The 25,278-nt window shown below is 38.8% G+C and overlaps 1 protein-coding gene across 2 annotated transcripts in view; it reads left to right on the top strand.

Annotated features, from left to right (window-relative positions):
- LOC117402604 (oxysterol-binding protein-related protein 6-like) overlaps positions 1-25,278 on the top strand; it is a 46,151-nt gene that overhangs the window by 17,342 nt on the left and 3,531 nt on the right. Inside the window, exons 3-22 of one of the 2 annotated variants that reach the window (XM_034003930.3) lie at positions 389-511; positions 1,081-1,134; positions 2,358-2,471; positions 2,598-2,759; positions 3,193-3,325; positions 3,883-3,986; positions 4,821-4,913; positions 7,595-7,763; positions 10,207-10,337; positions 15,222-15,329; positions 16,411-16,548; positions 17,404-17,485; positions 17,656-17,909; positions 18,441-18,578; positions 19,705-19,768; positions 22,040-22,118; positions 23,015-23,159; positions 23,614-23,758; positions 24,329-24,455; positions 24,893-25,015. In XM_034003930.3, the coding sequence (XP_033859821.2) occupies positions 389-511; positions 1,081-1,134; positions 2,358-2,471; positions 2,598-2,759; positions 3,193-3,325; positions 3,883-3,986; positions 4,821-4,913; positions 7,595-7,763; positions 10,207-10,337; positions 15,222-15,329; positions 16,411-16,548; positions 17,404-17,485; positions 17,656-17,909; positions 18,441-18,578; positions 19,705-19,768; positions 22,040-22,118; positions 23,015-23,159; positions 23,614-23,758; positions 24,329-24,455; positions 24,893-25,015 (2,486 nt within the window). The remainder of the gene's footprint in view (positions 1-388; positions 512-1,080; positions 1,135-2,357; positions 2,472-2,597; positions 2,760-3,192; positions 3,326-3,882; positions 3,987-4,820; positions 4,914-7,594; positions 7,764-10,206; positions 10,338-15,221; positions 15,330-16,410; positions 16,549-17,403; positions 17,486-17,655; positions 17,910-18,440; positions 18,579-19,704; positions 19,769-22,039; positions 22,119-23,014; positions 23,160-23,613; positions 23,759-24,328; positions 24,456-24,892; positions 25,016-25,278) is intronic. The other variant, XM_034003955.3, reaches the window with a different exon arrangement.

Here is a 25,278-nt window from a genome sequence, read left to right as displayed (position 1 = left end):
TACTTGCTTTTGGCATAAACTCCACAGGAGGGTTATCACATTTTTCAGCATCCTGTATGTTGTCAGGCTGTCAAAGCTTATTCTTTAAGTCTGACCAATGCGGAGATCTTAAATTAGCCTATGTTTGTCAAACCATTTTTTCAGTGTTATTAATGGTAGGTTGCTACTGTACATTTATTTTCACCCCCACATGAAGAACCTTAGGAAGTAAGGGTGCTGGAATGCTGAGTAAGGAAAAGTTAATGAAGTGTAAATGCAGAGGACACAGATCCTTGAGTGATAGGCATCCTCATCATTTAAAAACATTTGAAAACCATTCTCCTCAAGACGGGCTGTCCTGTGCAGAGCTGTGAATAAATAAGTGTGAACTCTGTTGTTCTTCTGGCAGGAGGGCGACAGCTGGGAGATCGTTGAGGGTCTGAAGATTGGGCAAACAAATGTCCAGAAGCCAGAAAAACATGAAGGCTTCATGCTGAAGAAGAGAAAGTGGCCCTTAAAAGGCTGGCATAAGGTTATTTATTGTTTTGTGGTGAACCCAATACCGTGCCATTGTTCTATTGTGTAAAAAACTGCCTTAACAAAGAGGAGCTACTTACAGATGCTACATTTCCCCAAGTTAACCATTGTATGACGTGCTGTTTATGGAGAGCTTGTTAAGCTCAAACTCCACCCTTGCAAAACTTCTAAAACAAAAGAATAATGTTTAGAATTGCAGTACAGCATACATACAAATTCCATAATGAGTCATTTTTTTGACAGTGATGCAAATATGTAAAAGTGGAAGAGTTTAGTAGGCTTTAAATAGGCTTTCCAAATGTAAAGGTTATAAAGTCATAATGTGTGTCAGTAGTTCTGTTGATCTACTGTACATACATACAGTACACTGGGCATATTTATACTGTAAACATAATTGCAAGCAAGTTGACTTTTTTTTTTCTGACTGTATTTTCCATTAATGTATTTTGTGCTGAAAAGAAATGCACAACTTTTATTCAGCAAAAAATTGAATAAAAGACAATTCTCCTAAAACAAAATCCCTCCCATGCTTTCAGTAACTGGTACCTTTCATTCTTTACCCAGAGATTTTTTGTGTTGGATAACGGAATCTTGAAGTACTCCAAGTCTCCCATTGATGTAAGTCACCTTTAATGAATGTACAGATTGTGCAGTGTTGCTGTAACCTTGTCTCTAGACCCCAGCCTGTGTGGATTCTGCTGAGTAAAATTTAAAGGAAGTTATTACACAGAGGTAATGCATTAGCAGAATTGGCTCAGAGATACACTTGCACTTTTATCTAGACCAATATATTTGTTTACAAGAACTTAAAAATGATTGACAAAACACACTTCTCTTCTGAAAAATGGAGAATGTTATTCATTTTTTTGTCGCCATTGCATTGTAAAGTCATTATCATTGACAGTAGTCAGAAATAAAGGTAAAACAGCATGCAGAGGCCAAATTACAGCATGAACAGAGTGGAGTCTAAACAGAGCACTCTACAGCATTTTCAAGTAGTATCTTGTTTCTATACAGTAACAAGTGCAGTGCATTGAAAATAAATGTTTAAATCTAAGCTAAGTAGGTACATTTATGAAGTTAATTATATATAAGCTCTGCATCAGCTTAGCAATAAGTCATTCACCATTGGATTTGAATGAATGCAACATAGATTTTTTCAGTGTTATTAATAGTAGGTTGCTACTGTACATTCATTTTCACCTCCACATGAAGAACCTTAGGAAGTAAGGGTGCTGGATTGCCGAATAAGAGATATTTTGCATCGATTTATTTGAACAAAATTGGTTAAGCTTTGAGACACCATACAGTCAGTGCCTCCTTGACTGTTTCATATACATTCCCTGATATCATTGGTGTCACATTATAGATTACAAAGAGCATGTTCATTCAAACCTTTCATTAATCAGACATATGGAAATTGAATTTTACTTTGTGTCAGCCTGTTTAAATCATGTAAATTTGTGTCCTGACAAAATAGTGCAGGAGAAATATGCACCTTGAAAAATAACATTCCCTCACCGACCTTGTCATTTAATACTCTTTTGATCAAATAAGTCTAAAAGCGTTTGGTTTTGTGAAATGCAATTGCAATTTGCTGACTGCATTTTTTTTTTAAATATATATAAAAATGTCAACGTACAGCAATTTCATTTAATACAGAATCAAAGGTGGAAAATAAGATTCAAATAGTATGTTGTTGGTCGATGCATAGATTAAAGATCAGGCATGTATATTTATATGCATTCAGGTTTCATTGAACCACTGCAATTAATGATGTTTGTTAGTTGTAATATCTGGATAGTACTATTCATTTGAATGCATCTTTGTCTTGTCTTAAGATTCAGAAAGGCAAACTGCATGGAAGTATTGACATTGGTTTGTCAGTGATGTCAATAAAAAAGAAGGCTCGGAGAATTGACCTTGACACGGAAGAACACATCTATCATTTGAAGGTAGGTTTTGTGAAAGCCAGTGCAGCTTTCTCTCTCCCTGGATGATCAAGAGTGGAATCCTTAAACAGGGACCAGACAGAAAGCTGGGCAGCTCTCAGGGCACATTCTTTCATGGTTTATTTTCAGGTCAAATCCCAAGAAGTTTTTGATGCATGGGTGTCAAAGCTCCGACACCACCGCTTGTATCGGCAGAATGAAATTGTGCGATCGCCCAGAGATGCCCCTTTTCACATGTTTCCTTCACCTAATGCGGAATCGGCAATGAATGCAGCCGGATCCGAAGGAAAGGTATCTCCTTTTATTGTGTTTTACTGACGTGTGACATAAAAATCTATTTTACCAAGGACAGTGATTTCATAAATAATCCAGTGACTTCATTTTGACATGTAGGTATTACTAATGCTTACTCACTGTGATTGTAGTATACCTGTATAGCCAATTATTTCTGGACATTTTAGGGGAGGTTAGTTGCAATACTGTAGACCTTTTTCAAATTGTGGAAGATAATTGATTGTTCCCATAATTTCAGCTGTTTTAACATGCAACTTGTATCTGCACATGTGGGAGTGCTGAGGACTGCTGTATATAAAGTGATTATTAAGACATCTCACAAAGGTCTTAATAATCTCTTATTCTGATATTTTAGATCTTGTACCCTAGTTATGATATCAGAAAGTTCAACTTTTACCTCTTTTGGTTATGCGTGTTTTCTTGGTTTTAGACAAAGCCGAAAACCTTACCCTGGCAGCCTCCCATTCCCAGCACCAGCAGCTTACCTGCATCATACAGCAATGGACAAAGCAAAGTGGCTGCTTGGCTACAAGAATCTGAAGAGATGGACAAGTGTGCAGAAGGTGAGTTGTGCTCAATTTGCAGTCAGAGAGTGCAGGCTATTTGAGTTCAACTGAAAACTGTTTACAAGATGAACTATGCATTACAACAGAACTGAAAATGAACACCTTTTGTAAGTTATTCATAAGCTTGCTGGTCAGATACTTTTGAAAATCATATTTCTCTGGTTAATATATTCTGGATCTGCTCTTTTCAAAGCAGCTGTTTTTGCTTTTGTCACATCACCCATCAATTCTTACCACAGTAATTTTGCATGTACAGTATATTTTATCAAATTAGTAATATACCTCATTCTTTCCAATTTTGACCAAAATCGAATGTTTGGCCTCAGAGGCAAATCTGGTAAATAACAAATGGATTTTCTGGAAGGTTATCCTATCTTATTTAAAATAATTTTGAATCTTACATAATACAAATGACAGTGGAATTATAGTTTATCAGCAGGCAAATAGAAGTTCAGATAGGGTAGGATTATTCTACCTCATGTATAACTATAAAACTCTGCTCAACTTAAACCTTAAACCTTAAACCTGTGCTGCTTTTATTTCTTTTACTTCAGAGCTTGCAAACTGTCAGTCAGGCCTTGTGGAACTGAGCAGACTACTACAAAATCTTGAAATTCTGCAAAGGACGCAGTCTGCACCCAACTTCACTGACATGCAGGTAAAAAGAAAGTCATGGAAATTGCATTACGCTATGCTACACAGTGGGGGCTAAGTGAGTAAGTAAGCAGAATGCTGTTATGAGATCTTTCATAGTAGATTTCCGCTTCAGCCCAGGTCAGCAGGAAACAAAATAAAGGTTTGAGTTTACATGGAGACTAGACTACTGTGTAAAATTATCAAATCGGTATCCTTCAAGCCAAGGTAGAGACACATTGAGGGGGCTGTGTGTAGATGCTTTCCCTGTGGCTTTTTTCCACACTTGCTATGTAACTTATGTCTCCACTGCTGTCTATCTGGAAACTAGACAAAAAGGAAAGAAAATAAGGTGCAGTTTCCCAGTTGATTATCCAACATCATTGACCCTTGTATTGACTATGATGAAATACATTCTGAATGTTGTTTTTCTTATTTCAATTTCATATCATACCAACTACAAAGTTGTTTTATACATATATTATGGGAGTACAAATATTTTATGGAAAAATACATTCCGTGAAGGTTATTCTAAGGTAGGACAAACCCCTCCATTGTAAAATAACCACTATCCTAGTGCTTCAACCTATTTTGTAGCCAATACATACTAATATTTTGTGTTTATTTTCATATACTTTTTATGTAACACCACCAGAAATCCATTATATCCAATAGAGCTGCTTTGGTGTTACTCAGATTAAAATACGGCCCCTTTTGTCATTTCATTGCAAAACATGACATACCATGGCTTCATTAACATGCTACCAGAAAGTATCTTTGTATTAGAAAAAGGCTGTTTGGCTGTTGATCTGTAACATTAACTCGTTATTGTATATTCTAATCCATTTGAACAATGTAGGCTAATTGTGTAGATATAACAAAGAAAGACAAGCGACTGAGCAGAAGATGGAGAACAAAAAGTGTCAGCAAAGATACAAAAATGCAACTTCAGGTACAGATTTTGTCCTTTATTCTCCTCAATTCTTAAATGTCTTTCTGCTGGTAGAGGGTGACGATTAAACAATTCTCTTGAGGATTTTTATATGCATTGCTTTAACCAACCAATTCATTTTGCTCACACTCTTAACTCAATGGATGTGTTAAGATCTTGCAGTATTCATAAAACTGCTATAGCCAAGTGTCCAACATGCTTGCATAAAGTTACTTTGCACTCATGAAGCATTTAGATTTTTTTTTTTTACTTGTGGGATTATTTTTATTATAGTAAGAGGTTAAGGTGCAGTCCAGACCTCTATTATGTTTACCACCTTAGAAACAGTGACTGCATTGGTGTAGTTCAGATTCTGATAGTTTACTAATGTATTGTAACTCGAGCCTTATTCCTCTCCTGCTGGGGATGTACAGTATATTTTAGAGAACCACTTATTCTACTATGGTGAGTTTTAGAATCTAGTCTCTTCATGCATATGCTGTACTTACATTTTAAATGTACATGGTGGATGTAAGTCATGCAAATCTGCTCAACATGCTCTTATTTTGTACAGCCATGGTGGGGTTTGTAAGTTAATAACATATTTGTTCTGGATTATGGAAGTTATTTATTGAACTGACTGCTGATAGAGAGAACATATTGTCTAGATAGTTCATGTTTTAGGGTTTTACATTATTAAAATAATGTAAAAGGCCTTCCTTTCTGGCACTCCTTTCCAACAGTTCTTGTGTTGACTTTCTAAACTGGCTTCGGTCACAATATGCACACATTTATTAAAAGATTTTCCCTCAGGTTACACTGAGGTAAAACATTTTGCTATCAATATTGCTTAGGGGACAGCATTTAATGCACACTATAACATCATTCAGACTCACAAGCCATACCATACCAGGAAGACATTACAGTAAACACTATTTATAAGCCTGACACTATTTCAATTATATAAAGTGGGAAAAGCCTTCTAAGGAGTGGATTTCAACAAAACATGTACAATGTGTCATTTGTCAAACCTCCAGACATTGGAGGACACCCCTGAACAAACCATTCTACAGCTCCTTAATTTACAGTAAATACACACTCTTGAAAGTATGATGATTATCCCTGCAGAACATGGAAAGTATGTGGAGTATTTGTGGATTGGCCCCACGCCACCCCCTTAGTCTGACAATAGTAGCACTGCCCCCTGTCCACTTAATACATAATTCTAAGTGAATGTCATGTAATACAGTCCATAATAAGTGAAAGTATTTCATTTCTTCAGGTTTTTGGTTGTTCATTGCGACACTTGAGAGCTGTAAAAGTAAGCAACTTCCTGCTCAAAACCTTTCCAACCACCGATACAGTAAATGTAGATGTATGTGTGTAGTAAGACATGGCTTTAGAATCGAAAGGTTGTATTTGTGTAGTAAGACATGGCTTGAGAATCAAAAGGTTGTATTTGGTAGCAAGACCCCTAGAATTATGATATGGGGTTAATTTGTGCCGGATCCGGTATCTTTTGTCTGACAGGCGAGAATTAAACAGTTTTCAAATGATGAACCGAATGGGAGGAAAAAATAACTCAATATACATAACATGTACAAAAAAAATGCTTTCCTGTTCCATTTAATTGAATGACAAAGGTGTACTGTAATGATGTATTTATAACGATTATTTTTATGTAATGATATTTGGAAAAAGAACATGATTAACAACACTTTCAAAACTACTGTAAGTTGGGAGCTAAGTTACTTAACAAGGAGTTTAAATGAAATGCTTCTCCCTAATAATTGCAATCTGTGAATCTATGAACTTTTGATTCTCAGCAGCCCAAAGACTGGTAGATTTAGTAGCTCAAAAAGCAATGAACTTGAGAAGACTCCATTTTTAACAACCCTAGATCTTGAACCCTTAGTGACCATTGAATTCTACATGATCTGTGATGTGTGTGATATGCTCAAAGTTTTTAACTACATGTTCCCACGATGGGGAGTAGCATTTGATAATCTCATCTGATTTAAGTAAAGTATAAAGCAGCACAAATTTTCCTTAAATCTTAATTCTTAAAGATAATAGAGTTTTCAAAGAGGAGTGATTTGAATCGGCTACAAGATACAGTATTTTAAATCAAGGAGTAATCACTTGCTGACCCATCCTATTTATATTCCTATAGCAGTAATTGCACTAAATTAATTGCAGGCCAGTCACAATCAAATTGCAAAGCAATTCAATATTATTTTTTATAATTTTTTTCACACTGTAAAGAAAAGAAAAACAAAAGTAGGACAACGGGTTGCTATAATGTAATGTTTACAGCAACCCAATTTTAACATAACTAATATTAACCAGCTTCTGAATACGGTTAAAAAGTGTTTTTGTATTTTCTTTCGCTAATCTATTTGTCTCATAATATTCTGCTTTCCTAATGACCTTTAGGTGGATGAGTGGTCGAGTCCCATAACTGTCCACAATACATTTAACATTGACCTTACCTTTTATACAGGTCTGAATTCATTAACATTAGTTCTGTTTGGTTACATATTTATCTTTCAGAAGCAAAAAGAAATGTAGGTTAGAAATTACCTAAAGAGATAATACATATGTTAGGCTAACACATTCTGTCCTTTTAGTAAGTGCGATTTGGCTTGCAATGGATTATGCAAACTGTCACCTGAATGTTCCTCTCTTTCTTTATTAAACAGATTCCTTTAAGTGCTTCAATGACCCCAGTCCGTTTGCACTCATCCAATCCTAACCTCTGTGCAGATCTAGTGGATTTTCAACCTCCTGTGAGCAGGCTCGCTGGCACACTTGAGTGTGCCACAGACTACATCAAGCTGCAGGAGGAGTTCTGTCTGATTGCACAGAAAGGTAACACTTTCACATTTCAAACAATAGAGTTAGAAAAATACAGCAGTAGTTCTAGGGAGATTGTTGCTGTATTAAATGTAACACAGTCTTCTAGCTAGTTTGTATAGAAAGCTGCTACGTCAGCGCTACTGTCCCTTCCTCATTCAGTTTCAAATTACTGGATGAGAGGAAGAACTACAAAACCACATCTGAGCGTTTTTATAGTTTTAATATATAAACATAGTGCTTCATCATCGTTTTTTAGGTTTTCGGATCATGAGCTAGGAATTTATATTAATACCTTAAACAGAGAGACAATTGCTTGCATTTCGAGATATTTAACAATATTGCTCTACTTCAAAATTAGTACCATGATTTCAAAACTAGCAAGATTGATTTTTTGCTAGTTTGTAACATTAGCAGTTTGTTCCTAAAAATGAGCAGATAGTTATTGCAGTAAATGTGTTTAACATTTTTTGTAGCATGTTTATGGTCACTCCTTTTAAATAGTATTTACAAAAGAATGTAGAACATGCAGCAATAAGCATTAGTATCCCTGTGTGCAACCCAGATATCACCATCACCATCACCATCACTACTGCATGTCTTATTTTCTGTAAACTGTGTTTGCATATGTGTGTGTGTGTATATGTATATGTGTGTATGTGTGTGTATATATATATATATATATATATATATATATACAGTGCTCCCTCGCTATAACGCGGGTCTCGGGGGACACACAATATGAGCGTTATAACCTAAGAGCGTTATAAAAGGGGAAGGGTGCGGGGGGCACTGCAGGACACATAACACACATCTGACTAAAATAGAAAATAAAATAACTCTAACCCTCTCTATAATGCACATATACTGAAGCAAAAATGTAACTTTCTGTGAATTAACTATACATAAAGCATCATGTAATCAACGCTATATTTTTTACAAAAGAAAAAAAAAAGGTAACATTCCCACTCGTGGATCATTTTAATTAGCAGTTTTTAAACTATAAATAGCCTGGCTAAACGGCGGTCGGGAGTTCAGTTCGAAGCGACATACAAATAAACCAAGTGTGAGAAAGAGAGCGGGTCGGGCGAGGGGAAGAGGGAACGGGCTCGCCCCAGGTTCGGCTGCCGGAGTGGGGCTGAAGCGAAGCAGAAACATCTAGTCTCCCAGAGAAAACCACAGCTCCTCTCGCAGCAAAAAAAAGTAAATACATTAGGAAAGATAACCACGTAATAGGCCTAATTTATTTAGTGATAAAACGAATGCTGAATAAGATGTCTGTGTTATAAAGTGCAGCTTTTCTTCAGTTCAGATACTGTATCAAAAGGGAGAGACAGAAACGGAAGTTAGACTGAGAAGTTGTTTACAGTTTGAACAACACCGGTACTGTATTTACTGTAGAAATATTGCATGAATCACTAGTATAGGGAATTGGGGGACATGCTGCAAGAGCGTTATAACCGAGAGCCTTATAGCGAGGGAGCACTGTGTGTGTGTGTGTGTGTGTGTGTGTGTGTGTATATATATATATATATATATATATATATATATATATATATATATATATATATATATATATATATATATATATATATATATATATATTTATTAATTAGTGATGCGGACCGGACCAGGTTTCGTGAGTGGTCCGATCCAAATCTATGGAAGTCCGGTACAGGGCTGGTACACCTTAAGGAAGTCCAGTACAGAGAGTGGACTGGTATGTGGCCAGTCCACCGCACAAACTCTGGGCCAGCTTTTTTTTCTCTCTATTTTAAAAAGATTGGAACTAGTGCAATGAATGAATTTAAAACGCTCGACAGTAAAGAAAAAAAAATACATATAAAGCCAAATTTCACAGAGGCGTTAATGAAAAGTTATGACAGTATACAACATAACAATAAACATGAGGATTTGATATGTTGTCATGTAATAACCCAAGCCTGTGAACATGTCATATGATCTTAAATAGGAGCACTGTATTTTACTGGAAACATTTGCTTTAGTGACCTTTGCTCCTCTCATTTTCTGCCATTCTGAAAAGTTATAATAAAACTAGTGTGGTGTTACGCAGAGAGCCGAAGCTACAGCTATCCTGGTGCAGGGTAGAAAGCACAACCTGCTGCTCTCAGCCCTTCTCTCTCCATGTACTCCTTGGCCTTAGCCTCAATATTCCTTGTCCACTGGGTGTCCTTTCCCTTTATGCAGGGGCTAAGTGTGCACAACAGTGTCTCAATCAGCTAACAAGTATTTATTTCTTTCCTAAGATGGCTGCCTCTTGCAGCCACCTTCACCAAGATGGAGTAAATGTTTCCTAACCCCCAGAGTCCTAAAGCCTCCAATTTGGGTCCAGAACACCTACTCTACCACTATATATATATATATATATATATATATATATATATATATATATATATATATATATATATATATATATAATCACTTTCTTTTCTTCCAGTCCATTCTCTGCTGAAGTCTGCCTTCAATACTGTAGCAATAGAGAAGGAGAAGATAAAGCAGCTCATCTCTGAGCAGGAGCTGGTGGGCCACACTGCCCAGATTATGACACTGAAGAGGTCTTTATCACAGGTACTTTCTTCTTCAGTTCCACTTACACCAGTTGTTATCAAATTGGACCATCTTTAAAGTGGGTGTAAGGTCTGAACCCTATTCAAAAAGCTTAGGAATATTACACATCTCAGGGTGCAAGATGATACAGATGAGCCATTTAAAAATGACGGTCTTCCATTACAATACAGAAACCTTTCCCTGAGAAACATGCAGATTAACTGTCATTTTAATACAAGCCAGAAGAAACATATGTCTTAAGCCAATGTATTATTTTATATCAAATGTAGGTAACAGGCTTTAAGACGATGATACATGCCTATGGGTCACAGAAGTAAGAACGCTTAGCAATTAGTCTGAAATATGGTAAGGTTATATTTAGGCTCCAGCATTAGCGATACAAACCAGCTTCTGTGGATGGTCTTGTTGCCTCACATAAGACTTAATGAAGCCAGAAAAGCTCATTTGTAATTCTGGTTGGTCATTATGTTTCGTAAAGGTGGAGCACCATTGCTCTGTGTCTGATGGCTAAAATGGTAATGTAAATATGCCTGTCATAATAATGATGCATTCCTTCTTACATTGCTGTTTTCTTGGGAAAATAAGAATGTTTTAAATGTCTCAAGCCAAATGTACCTGAGTGCAAGAAATGTTTTGCAGTTCCGTTGTTACAACGTATGAAAATCTATCTTGGCTCTATCTTAATAATATAGAAAAATGTCTCTACATTTGAACGAGCAAAATTATCAGATGTGTCTATGGGAGCACCCTGCAGCCAGTTAAAGTAATATCTGCAGGAATCTTTTTTTTTTTTTTTTATACAATTCCTTCTTTACTTTCATTTGAACAATGAACATTACACAAGAAGATAAACTTATGAGTGGTCCTCTATTTAGAATCTGGGGCATTCATTGTGACATTCATCCACTTAGGTACTGGTGTAGGGGCAGTTAGAGGAAATTAGAAAAACTAGAAATACAAGAAGTTGGACCAAACACACCACTGTTTTCTGCTGCTATTTTGGATGTTTCCCTTTTTTGTTCTCCAACACACTACCGTACCGTAAAATCATTTCCATTCTGGAGTTCGTTCACTAAATCCTGGACTGTCCTGGATCACATGCCCATGCTGCACAGGATGACACCTATTATTACAAAAGGAGACACCCCACTCACGACATATTAACTTATAAGTTGCTGCTTTCCAGAGATGTTATCTTTACGTTTAAACGTTATGGTTTATTAAGTAGGCTGTCTATTAGAGGGTTATGTATATCAGCAAAGATTGATCAATGAATTTGTTTTGTGTGCTGTGCAGCATAGCAGTCCTAGCAACAAAGTCCCCTATTTGACCTGGGAAGGGAAGGGTTTGGAATACAGTCTGTAGCTTGCCAAAAGTGTCTTGAGAAAGGTTGAAAATGATGCTCTGATAGATTTCTTCCTAACAGTACCCTCAGCCTTACACATGTATTATCTATCTGTGGCAAAGTGCCCCGCCCCTGTGTGCATTTGTGTGTTATGTGTTGTATGTTGCGTGTGTTAATGTCGGTGTATAGATTGGTACACGGGATATAAACGGGTCTGTGTTTCACGTGTATTTAGAAAGTGTAGATTTGTATTTAGGCACGAGGAGAGCACAAATCACTTCACGTGCTGGTTAAATGTAATATGTGAGCACGGGGTTGCACAGAATTAATTCACGTGCTGGGATTCAAGTGAATAATTAATTAGTAATTGAATCCCAGCACAATAGTATATATAGACGCACATTTCTTGCACTCAGGGTTAGGTGTTCGGTGAGTGGAGAACGGGATTGGAGACGGAGGTAAAGAGAATAGTAATAATAATAATAATAGTTAGAGTATCTGCTCACCGTGTTTGTTTGTCTGTGTAGTCCGTTTTGTTTGTCTTTTTATTTTGGCTTGTAGTGCCGTGTCCTGTTTTGTTTTGTGTTAAAACCTTTTATTTGTTAATAAACGCTGAGTGCAGCCATTGCACTCAGCTCATCACAACCACTGTCTGTGTCTGTGTATTCCTGTCTGGTCTGACGCCACCCACTCTGGCCGTCTTTGTGACACGTGGTGTCATCGTGGGATAGCCGCGCCTCCAAGCGTCAGACCAGGAGGGGTCTGGATTTAAAAAAAAAAAAAAAAAAAAAAAAGGGATTACAAATATTGTTTTGGGGAAAAAAAAAAAAAAAGGTCAATGGCAGAAGACGCCATCAAACTGCGGGGCTGGTTCCTGGAGAATGCTGGGCTGGAGGCCCAGTCTCTGCCCATAGTCGTCCGGGTCCTGTGGATGATGGACAGTGAGAGATGGGAGGCATATCAGCAGGAACACACCCCAAACACCTTGGAGGAGGGTGTGGAGTTTGTCCTCAACTACCTGGAGGCAACCATAAATGGAACAGCAGCCCAGGTAGCAGGACCACCAGCAGAGGAGTACCTGCTGTCCCCATCTCCACCAGCAGAGGGTGAGTACCTGCTGTCCCCATCTCCACCAGCAGAGGGTGAGTACCTGCTGTCCCCATCTCCACCAGCAGAGGGTGAATGCCTGCTGGTTTTGCCTCCACAGCCCAAATGGGAGGAGCCCAAGCGGAAGGAGCCCGAATGTCCTACGCCTGAGTGGGAGGAGCCCGAATGTCCTACGCCTGAGTGGGAGGAGCCCGAACGTCCTACGCCTAAGTGGGAGGAGCCCGAACGTCCTACGCCTGAGTGGGAGGAGCCCGAACGTCCTACGCCTGAGTGGGGGGAGCCCGAACGTCCACAGCCCAAGAGGGGGGAGTCGGTGCGTCCACAGCCCAAAAGGGAGGAGTCGGTGCGTCCACAGCCCAAAAGGGAGGAGTCGGTGCGTCCACAGCCCAAAAGGGAGGAGTCGGTGCGTCCACAGCCCAAAGGGAGGCAAGTCGGGGCTTCCACAGCCCTGGGACCCAAGCCACCAGCAGAGGGAAAATGCCTGCTGGTTCAGCCCCAAGAGCCGGAAGGGGAGGGGTTACAGGCTCAACCCCCTGAAAAATTTTTGGGGGGAGAAGGGCAGGATGCTGGTGTCCCCCAGCAGCCTCTGGCTATGCTGCTGAAGGCAGCACGGCGTGCACATGCCCAGCCGCCACAGCAGAGGGAGCCAGCACCGCCAGGAGCAGAGGAGCTGGAGCTGCCTCTGCCTCCACCACCACCAGGAGCAGAGGAGCTGGAGCTGCCTCTGCCTCCACCACCACCAGGAGCAGAGGAGCTGGAGCTGCCTCTGCCTCCACCACCGCCAGGAGCAGAGGAGCTGGAGCTGCCTCTGCCTCCACCACCGCCAGGAGCAGAGGAGCTGGAGCTGCCTCTGCCTCCACCACCGCCAGGAGCAGAGGAGCTGGAGCTGCCTCTGCCTCCACCACCGCCAGGAGCAGAGGAGCTGGAGCTGCCTCTGCCTCCACCACCACCACCGCAAGGAGCAGAGGAGCAGGAGCTGCCTTTGCCTCCGCCAACCCCACTGGAAGGAGCAGAGGAGCAGGAGCTGTCTCTGCTTCCCGTACTTCCACCACGGGGAGTACGGTGGCCGGAGCCCCAGAAAGGGGAGCTGTCGGCCACAAAGAAGGGGGAGGAGGTCTGGAGACCACCAACCCCAGCAGCAGTTTCGCTGCCGGAGATCGTGGGGGAGGTCAGGAGACCTGCTCCCACTGCAGCAGTTTCGCTGCCGGAGATCGTGGGGGAGGTCCGGAGACCTGCTCCCACTGCAGCTTCTTCGCTGCCGGCAGTACTGTGGTCGGAGCCCCACCAAAGGGAGCTACCGGCTACAAAGAAGGGGGACGAGGTCTGGAGACCACTTTCCCCAGCAGCAGTTTCGCTGCAGGAGGTCTTGTGGCCAGAGCCCCACAGGAGGGAGCTGCCGGCTACGAAGAAGGGGGAGGTCGGGGGACCACCTGCCCCCGCAGCTTTTTCGCTGCAGGACGGGACCAACAGGCTGTCAGCCGTGCCACTACCGGCAGGGGTGCTGACAGCATTGCCAGCCAAGGGCCCACTGAAGCCTCCCTTCCCAGCCCGAGACTTTGTCCTGGACTGCTGGGTTTTTAAGGGGGGAGGTGGCCGTTGAGGCCATGTGTGCTGCGCACAAGGGGGGGTATATGTGGCAAAGTGCCCCGCCCCTGTGTGCATTTGTGTGTTATGTGTTGTATGTTGCGTGTGTTAATGTCGGTGTATAGATTGGTACACGGGATATAAACGGGTCTGTGTTTCACGTGTATTAAGAAAGTGTAGATTTGTATTTAGGCACGAGGAAAGCACAAATCACTTCACGTGCTGGTTAAATGTAATATGTGAGCACGGGGTTGCACAGAATTAATTCACGTGCTGGGATTCAAGTGAATAATTAATTAGTAATTGAATCCCAGCACAATAGTATATATAGACGCACATTTCTTGCACTCAGGGTTAGGTGTTCGGTGAGTGGAGAACGGGATTGGAGACGGAGGTAAAGAGAATAGTAATAATAATAATAATAGTTAGAGTATCTGCTCACCGTGTTTGTTTGTCTGTGTAGTCCGTTTTGTTTGTCTTTTTATTTTGGCGTGTAGTGCCGTGTCCTGTTTTGTTTTGTGTTAAAACCTTTTATTTGTTAATAAACGCTGAGTGCAGCCATTGCACTCAGCTCATCACAACCACTGTCTGTGTCTGTGTATTCCTGTCTGGTCTGACGCCACCCACTCTGGCCGTCTTTGTGACACTATCCTACAAAACCCACAATGTAAGCCTCACATAGAACTATAAGGACAAAATGAAATACAGGATTGAACAAAACACAGGTTTATATGCTCACTGATTTACCAGTACAGTGATTAATAATAAACTGCCCATTTCCAGGGTGTTTGTAACATAAACGGAACAAACTTTTTCAAACTGTTTTATTGTGTTGCTGTTTGTTTCAGGCTCTGACTCAGAATGCTGAACTGAGGACTCGTCTTCACCGAATTCACTCAGAATCGGTTCTGTCTGAGCAGGTTGTCAGTGTAAATATCATCCCCAGCACTGACGAGGTAGGATTTTGATTAGGCATAATCTCTCTCACAAAATATTGGCTCATAAAAAGCAAAGCGTATATATAAGGCAGAATAACTAAATACTGTACGAACATGAAGACTTTCAAAAGCAGTGATAGCTGATTGATATGTAGTGATGTAGTCAGTAACAGTCCCCTCATGCTATTCTGAAATGTGTGTCTGCAAGCCGAGAGAGAGGGCATCTGAAAGTGATTATCCTTATGAAAAGGCAAGTCTGTTATCATGTATTTCTATTCAACCTCTGCATCACAATACAAATAATAAAAAAAAAATCAGACAGAAACCTAGAAATGTGCATCCCCAGCTTATCTTTAGATGCTGGAGATTTCCAGCAGGGATTTGTTGTATTTCTTTTCATTACTTCTAGTTGGAAGAAACCAAGTAGTTGACCTTTTATAAGGTTTCTGAGTTGTTTTTACTTAAATCATTCACTGAAAATTAACTTTATAGAGCTTTGAAAGTCATTTATTTAGTGTGATTTTATAGTCGTCTTTCCCAAGGGAAATCTGTGACATTCACTTGCTGAAATCAAGCCACTTTTCAGAGCAAACCTTGAAAGGATTACAACGTTGCTCACAATGAAGCCAAACTTTATCCTTGACTCTCATAAAGGTTGTATGGTGCGATACTGCTGTATTGTGTAAGGTAAAGTTAGTATGATTAAAATCATTTTCAGGCTAATGAATCTGGAGTGATGACAGATAGTTGTCCTTATAAATAAATAAATATATTAGTAGCACACATACAAAAAGAGGTAATTTCCTAAAAGTGTTGCTGTACTCCTTAGCATGCATTACACAGCCGGATAGAAGTACAATATCATTTTCCACAAGAAATGTCAGCCTGCTATATGAAGTTGAAACCGACGATAAGCTAAATTAAAATGCTGAGGATATTGATTTGTGTTTACTTGAAACCCAATGCCTCCTGGAAATGACTTCCTTCTACATATCAAAAAGGTGTCTGGTTGGCAAGCATGTTGGGCTCTGTATTCCTGCCAGTACTGTAAGACACTGTTAAATAACTCATCAAGCACGTTTGTCTGTTTGGTTTCCAGCCCAATGAACAGATTCACATCAGCCTCCCGCTGACACAGCAAGCCTCCAACGAGAGCAGGCTGTCCATGTCAGAATCCGTTTCGGAATTCTTTGATGCCCAGGAAGTGCTGTTGTCAGCAAGCTCATCGGAGAATGAGGTGAGGAAGGGTGCGGACCACCACTGGGATTCCAGATAAAACACTAGTGATGACTCTGTGATGTCTGCTAAGAAATAAATAAATAATAATAATGACTCGCATGTGCTTCAGTTAGTCTGCCGTTAATTAGTATTATGTGGTGAACAAAAATAGAATTAAAAAATAACTGTTTATATATCTTTTCCATTTGTTATAAGGGTTAAGTCAGTGGCAGCAATTTCAGTGTACTCTGTTGGAGGACAACAGTATCTCAAAAGGTTGTCCGTAATTGTTTTCTTAGTCCTGTACAGAAAAGTCATGTAGTTTGCATGTCTTTGTCTATCTATGCTTGGAAATATTACACACTCATTACTTGTTCCTCAGGCTTGATTGACTCACCCAGTTAAATGTTATGCAGTATAGCAAGACAGCACCAGCCTCTTGGAACTCTGTGGGGTCTATTTTAATGGTCTAATAAACAATGTGTAAAGCTAAATCTAAATACTGCATTACACTCTATAATAACCCAGTGGTGATTTATATATCTACTTATTAACATAAATTAAAACCTACCATAAAAATAGAGTAAAATGAGGATTGCAAAAATACAAAAATATCAGGTTTATAAATTTGAGGGTGATGGTATTAAGGTCTGCCACTGTTCAAGCTATAAAATATAGACATTGATGTTGCAAACTAAGTTCATTTTATTTAGATGTAGAAATTTCTGTCACTTTAACATTTGAATCTAATGACTAGGATATTTACATTTCAATACAGGGATTATTTAATTATTTATCAGTGATTAAGAGGTTAAGGTAATGTGCTACATTTGTGGGTTTCATTAGTAAAACAGCTTTCTATTTGTCTCGTTAGGGATCAGATGATGAATCGTACGTCAGTGATGTCAGTGACAACTTTTCAGAGGACAATGCCAGTGTTGCAGATAACAGGCAAAGTAAGTGTTGCGTAGCCTTACAGTTTTTTGGAACTTGGTACTACTGTAACAGAAACATGTACAGTATATCTATCTATCTATCTATCTATCTATCTATCTATCTATCTATCTATCTATCTATATATGTGTTTATTCTGTGTTGTGTGTTTCTGCTTGTGCTTTGTTTGCAGTACCAAACGGTGACCTGGCCGGGGGTGGATTCCGCAACGGCCGGCGCACGTGCCTCCCTGCCCCCTCTCCAGATACCAGCAACATAAACCTGTGGAACATCCTGAGGAACAACATTGGAAAGGACCTGTCCAAGGTGTCCATGCCAGTGGAGCTAAATGAACCTCTCAACACCCTCCAGCATCTCTGTGAGGAGCTGGAATACACAGAGCTGCTGGACAAGGCTGCTGAGACAGAGGATCCGTATGAGCGCATGGTAAGCAGCCTGCCGCCATACGTTAGTTTCTTGTAAGCACAGAAAACACTCAATCAAATTGCGCTGACTTGTAGTTCCTCAGTATTCCAAACCATCGGCTCTTTACTCAACACACCTCCCCTTGAAATCTTGAAATGAATCAAGGGTAGACCTTAAGTTTTAATGATGTTTGTTTTCTTAAGGCCTGGGTGTTGTTTTTATTCAATTCACCTAATGCTGCAAAATATTTGCACCATCGGCATACTTTCTTTTGTTACTGCACTATTTATTTAACTAGACACACACACCTAACTTACATTACATAATTTTCTTTGTGGATACAATGCTCCCTCATTGCTGTCTGACTAACCCATGAAGAACTATTTATTTTGACTTGAAGTAGTTTCATAGTAATGTATAGTACATTTTACATTCAACATCTCCTTAATGTGAATTTATCCACTTTGCAAAATAAATATACTTTAATGTAAATTGCCATGCTTACTGTAATAAACTACAGAACGTTACAGATTGTTTGTCCTTATTTTTCAGATCCTTATTGCTGCTTTCGCAGTTTCCGGATATTCTTCGACATACTACAGAGCAGGCAGTAAGCCTTTTAACCCTGTTCTTGGCGAGACCTATGAATGTATAAGGGAAGATAAGGGTTTGTGCTTTTTTGCAGAGCAGGTATGTACAAGACATGTGGCATTGTTAAAGTATAAACTATCCTGGGAAATAACACAGATAACTGGTTCTAGCCAGTGCTTAAAAACATAATAATTCTTAACAATTGGCATAACAACATTCTTAAAAGTTTCAATCTTCATGTTTTTCATACTGTATTTTTGCTTTGATACTTTTGACTTATTTATTTGGTTTCTCTTCTAGTACCTGTACACAGAAAGTTAAATTTTGTGGTAGAAGCAACAATAACAAATAATAACAGCAGCAAAACAATAGTGATATGGTGATGAGATGTAATAAAAAAATAAAACTAGATTTTTGCAACATTAATAATTTATTTTCATATTTCAGGGAAAGTCTCTACTTATTAGTTTTTTGCATATCAACTAACTGTGCTGTGTTCATCTGCCTTTCCGTTATCTATGGAATGGTATTCATACAATATTAAATAATGTTATGTATATTACAGTAGGTTTACCTCTATTCTATTCTCTCTTAGTAGCATCTTTTGAAACACCCTTACAAATGCACTGCCACAATCCCGCATGGCAAGTTAAACTCTTGATCGCATCATGTTTTATTTCACATTGAAACCACTTCTGCTTTGTATACTGCGTCCGCCATTCTCCATTTCCAAGCCGAGGAAGTTCAGCGGCTCAGTGCTTTGCTCAGCTTGTGTTTCTCATGGAGAAAACTGTTAGTTGCTGTCATGCTGGGCGATTGAAGCTAAGAGCTAGGTCGCTTATCTTAAGTGGTATTATTGAAGACTAGCTCATTAGATAGCTAAGTAATGACAGATCTTGTTTGTTCATTCTTTCTTTTGCATTGTCAGCTACAATAATCTGACTGGCTACAATGAAGTTGTCTGAAAAGCAGCAGCTGAGGTTACTTTGAGCATTCTGTTTAGGTCACATTGCCTTTTGCAACAGAAGTACAGTGAATACTGTGGAAGCTTGACTAACTCACCAAGGTCTGCAGTGTTTTAGTTTACACTGCTGCAATATGAGTATTTTGCTCATATAGTGTAATGGAATGGAAATTAAAGATTGATATTCATTTGTTTACTGTATTTATTATAATATACAGTTCTTAAGTTCTTTGAAGCACATTCCTGCTGTATATTTCCTAGGTTAGCCACCATCCACCCATCTCAGCGTGTCACTGTGAATCCAAGAAATTTACTTTTTGGCAAGGTAAGAATTTTAGTCATTAAACTCTCAAAATGTAGTCATTAAACTCTCAAAATTGCACACAGTGGAACGTTGGTATGAGTCATGGTTCTATATACACTACCGGTCAAAAGTTTTAGAACACCCCCATTTTTCCAGTTTTTATTGAAATTTAAGCAGTTCAAGTCCAGTGAATAACCTGAAATGGTAGAAAGGTAAGCAGTAAACTGCCAGAGGTTAAAAAAAAAGTTTAGGTTACCAAAAACTGAAAAATAATGTACATTTCAGAGTTCTATAAAAAGGCCTTTTTCAGGAAACAAGTAATGGGTTAACAAATTACAGCTGTTCTGCAGCAATGGAAGTAAATTAAGCCTTGAAAGTTGATGCTAACAATTCCTACAGGTGCCCCAACTTTTGTTGATTACTTACAAACCCTCTGTCTGTATAAAAGCAGTGTTGGAACAGACTGTGTTACTACACCCTCTTAAGCATTATTTGGACAGTATTGTACTGCAGGAAGTAGTATATTGCTCTCATAATGGTGAGAAAAAGGCAATTAACAAAGGAAGACAGACAGACCATTATAACCCTTAAAAGTGTAGGTCTTTCCTTTAGAGAAATTGCAAAGAAAGCCAAGGTGTCAGTGAGTACAGTTTCCTACACCATCAAAAGGCACTTGGAAACTGGAGGAAACTCTGACAGGAAGAGGTCTGGCAGACCCAAAGCCACAACAGAATCAGAAGACAAGTTTCTGAGAGTCAACAGCTTGCGTGATAGGCGGCTCACAGGACAACAGCTTCAAGCACAGCTTAACACTGGTCGAAGTAAGCAAGTCTCAGTTTCAACTGTGAAGAGAAGACTTCGAGCTGCAGGTTTGACAGGTCGAGTGGCAGTCAGAAAGCCATTGCTAAGATGGCAAAATAAGAAAAAGAGGCTTGCCTGGGCCATGAAGCACTGCCAGTGGACTACTGAAGACTGGAAGAAGGTCTTATGGACCGATGAATCAAAATTTGAAATCTTCAGTTCATCACGCAGGGTTTTTGTACGCCATCGAGTAGGCGAAAGGATGGTTCCTCGGTGTGTGACACCAACTGTCAAACATGGAGGAGAAAGCTTGATGGTCTGGGGCTCTTTTGCTGGATCCAGAATTGGCGACTTGCACAGAGTGACTGGCACCCTGAACCAAAACTGCTACCACAGCATTTTGCAGCGCCATGCAATACCCTCTGGTATACGCCTAGTTGGTCAGGGGTTCATCCTACAGCAAGATAATGACCGAAAACATACCTCCAGGCTATGTCAGAACTACCTTAGAAGAAAAGAACAAGACGGTAGGCTTCAAATCATGGAATGGCCAGCATAGTCTCCAGACTTAAACCCCATCGAGCTGGTTTGGGATGAACTGGACAGAAGGGTGAAAGCAAAGCAACCTACAAGTGCAACACATTTGTGGGAACTTCTGCAACAGTGTTGGGAAGAACTTTCCGAACAATATTTGATTTCCATTGTAGAAAGAATGCCACGAGTGTGTTCGGCTGTTATATCTGCAAAAGGTGGCTACTTTGATGAGTCAAAAATTTAGATTAAATTTTGTTAAACAAAACGATTCCATGATTTCTTTTTTATCTCCAATTGTTTATTTGTTCTATGCTTTAATTTCAGAGTACATTGAGACATTAAACTGCGTAACTTTCAATAAAAACTGGAAAAATGGAGGTGTTCTAAAACTTTTGACCGGTAGTGTATACGTTATATGTGACAAATGGCTTGCTTTTGTTTCTCAAGAGATTTATACAGCTGTTAACTGATGACACCCTGGCCAAATGTTTCTATACCATACTGTGCAGTTCCTGACTCTAGTTTCCACATTTTATTGAGCACTTCAGGTGTCTGTAAAAAGGTACAGAATAATTAAACCCATGGGTCACTGAAATGTTACTACTCAATAAAGTAGTATGTGTGCTTTAACAGGGTTAGGGTTAGGGTTAACTGATCCTACTTATTAGATCAAATGGCAAAGGACATTGGTTACTCCGGTAAGGGACTGCAAATCAATCTTAACTGTATTAGCACCGTAGTGTGTGTTATTAGGTGAATACCTGGGAAGTAGGACTGAATACAAGAGATTTATTTGCCATTTTAGTCATCCCACTTGAAAAAAGTTAATATGACACTTTAATATAAAAGGGGATAAAAAGCATGTATAGTAAAGGCCACAGCATTACTGCATGGAATTCAGATAGTCTCTGGGATTCAGACTCTACTGACAAATCTTAACCACATTGCTTCTTTTAGATATTAGATGGAAAAATAAGTTCTGGGGGAAATCCATGGAAATACTCCCCATAGGAATCGTGAATGTTGCACTTCCAAAGTAAGTTATTATTTTTTTGTAGTATTACCAGGAAAAATATTGCTTCTTGACAAAGCTTTATAATACATACTGTATAAGCACTGCAGTAGAATATAGTGACTAAATGTTAAAGGTAAAACAGACCTTGTATACATGATGTTCTTTTCTATCTGTAACTCTTTGCAGTAGCCAATACAATGTTGACCTCTTACATGTCCTTCCTGAAAATAGGACCTTAATAAATTACTAATTTCTTTCAATTTGAGTAGTATAAACTGAGCTGTTTGATTCTATACATTATATAGAAGAATAGTTTTAAAGAATCTTTTAAAGAACAACAGTTGATAATATGCCAGCCTTTTCATCTTCAGCTTGGCATGACCTAGAACCGTGTACTGTTACGTATGTAGGGTTTAACAGTTGTTTCTCATGATCAGCAGCCTTTATTTTAATGGACAAAGGGTTAAGCAAGAGACGCTTGTGCCCTCATGTGGCAATGGAAAATGACTAAAGACAAGGGCTATTTCAGTGCAGAGCTCTAAGTAAGATCCCAAAATAAATATGGATGTCACTGCAGTCAGGCTAATAAGATCTTCCGTACTGCCTTAGTTTTCTTAGCGGGCTGCCTGAATTTTAATTTCTCTAAAGATTTCAGCCACTGATTCGATAAACAATCCATAAAATAAGATGCATTATTTACCAAGATGTGGGGTACTCTGAGACACTTCATCTTACTCAGTCACATGCAGTACATACAATGCACTATGATATGTTTATGTCGTTAAGTCTTGGGCTCTATTGCTGCATGCATTTCTTTATTTTATAAAAGGTTGTAGGTTCTAAAGTCTAGATAATCACAGAAAGCATCAGCTGTAGTGAAAAATGGCTGGTTTCTTTACTTCAATACTTTCCTACAGGTACGGCGATCACTATGAATGGAACAAAGTCACTACCTGCATACACAACATCCTCAGCGGTACAAGATGGATAGAACATTATGGAGAAATAACAATAAGAAATACGAAAAGCAGCCTGTGTATTTGTAAACTCACATTCGTTAAGGTAAGAAATGCATAAGAAACATGTTGGAAAGCCTGCTATGAAAGCTACAATGAAGGTATTTGCTGTATACAATAAATACTACTTTAAATTAAAACAAAGATGAACCATAACAAATTAGGTCAAATCACAACTGACAGTTTAGCGTTTTTAATAGCGCCTAGGGATTTCAGCAGTGATAAATATATATATATATATATATATATATATATATATATATATATATATATATATATATATATATATATATATATAATTCCAGGTTGTGTTTCAATAATAATTGGAATCTGTTTGTTTGGGGTTTTTTATTTATTTTTTACACCTTAATGGTAGGATTGTGAAAAGATAATTAGGTTTTGTAGATCTTTTTACTGACATGCATACAGATGAGGGGTGTTATCTACAGTCATTGTATCATTGTAAGCTGTACTCCTAATTGTGCCAATGAAATGTTTAGGGAAACTACTGGAGTTCAAGCGTGAATGAAGTCCAGGGTTTTGTGATGGACCAGGAAGGGAAGGTGGTGCATCGGCTGTTTGGGAAGTGGCATGAAGGGCTGTACTGTGGTGTTGCACCATCTGCAAAATGTATATGGAGGCCAGGCAAGTGTTCATCAACGTATACTGAATCTCTAAATAGAAATATTGACATCTAATAATGAAAGTACATGATTTTGGGTACAGTATTTATATTTTTTATTTTTTAAGTACCTGTAGGTTGTCCATTTCTTGAAGTCGTGCAGTTTGATACATTCTTTGTAAACGGAACAATATAAACAGTCCAATTGTTCTGGAAAATTTGGGGAATATAAATCCACTTCCCTTCAAACAAGTCATCAGTTTTATAATGTACAAATCTGCGTTAGTACACTCATCACCATATAAGGCAATATACTCATATTTGCTGCACAATATTTATAAAGGTGTCACACCAGCATGATGTCGAAGCGTCAAAAAAAAGATAAGCATCAAAAAAAAAAAAAAGTACCACTTTTTTTTTTTTAAATATATATGTGACACGGGTTGATTCTATGGTAGTATAACCCCCCCCCCCCCAAAAAGGTGCAAAATGTCTAAGACTTTTGCACAGCAGTGTATATGTACACACACATACGCACATTTACTGGACATTACACTGGTTTTAAAAGCTTTGGGTTTCATGTTGTTTCGCAGGCTCCATGCCAACGGATTACGAGATGTATTACGGCTTCACCAGATTTGCTATAGAACTTAATGAGCTGTGCCCAACGATTAAAGATCTTATTCCTCCAACTGACGCTCGTTTTAGACCGGATCAAAGGCAAGAACCATGTTATTTTTTTCTGATTCAGAAACTGCTCATCTTTTTTTTTTATACAGGTTTGCATCTGTGACCCAGTACAAACTTTAATTTGTATTTCAGTATTTGTCAGCATCTGTTTTTTTTTTTTTGTTTTTTTTTTTGTTTTTTTTTTAAGAAATCCATCTAGATGTAATGGTGCCTTGCTGTATTAGTCAGTTGTTCCTCCTGTTTTCAGATATTAGCATCACATATATGTGCAATACCACCCCCTACTGGCTAGTTTCATGTATGACCATATTCTGTTTTTAAATAAGCATTGTTTTAAAACACCTAATTAATTCAATCATATTTAGTTTAAAATAGTTTAGTTTAAATTACTTTTAATAATTGTGCACATTGTTTTGCACACTGTGGTGTGTCTCTAATCATCTTGATGATAATCACATTCTGTCCAGATTTCTAGAAGAAGGGAATGTAGAAGCTGCAACCAATGAAAAGCAAAGGATAGAGGATCTGCAGAGATCAAGGAGGAGATACATAGAGGAAAACAATATTGAGTATCAACCACGTTTTTTCAAGTAGGTGAAGGAGCACATACCTTACGCATGGTGCACATTAGCATAATCAACTTCCAATTGAGAGGTCATGAAGTGTATCAAACTGTATCTGTGGTTGAAGCTCAAGTTTAAAATGAGCACTTCATGGCTGACTGCCTGCTTGTACAGAGGGCAAGTAAATGTTGAAACTCAGCTGTACAATCTCAAGTACAATATTAAAGAAAAATATTACAAATTCAAAAAAGTACTTGATCATATAAGGATTGGAAATCATGCCTATAATT

The sequence above is a fragment of the Acipenser ruthenus genome, chromosome 10 (genome assembly GCF_902713425.1).
Source record: "Acipenser ruthenus chromosome 10, fAciRut3.2 maternal haplotype, whole genome shotgun sequence".
NCBI lineage: Eukaryota > Metazoa > Chordata > Actinopteri > Acipenseriformes > Acipenseridae > Acipenser > Acipenser ruthenus.
The sequence above is the reverse complement of the archived record's forward strand: the minus strand, read 5'-3'. Positions and strand labels throughout refer to the sequence as shown.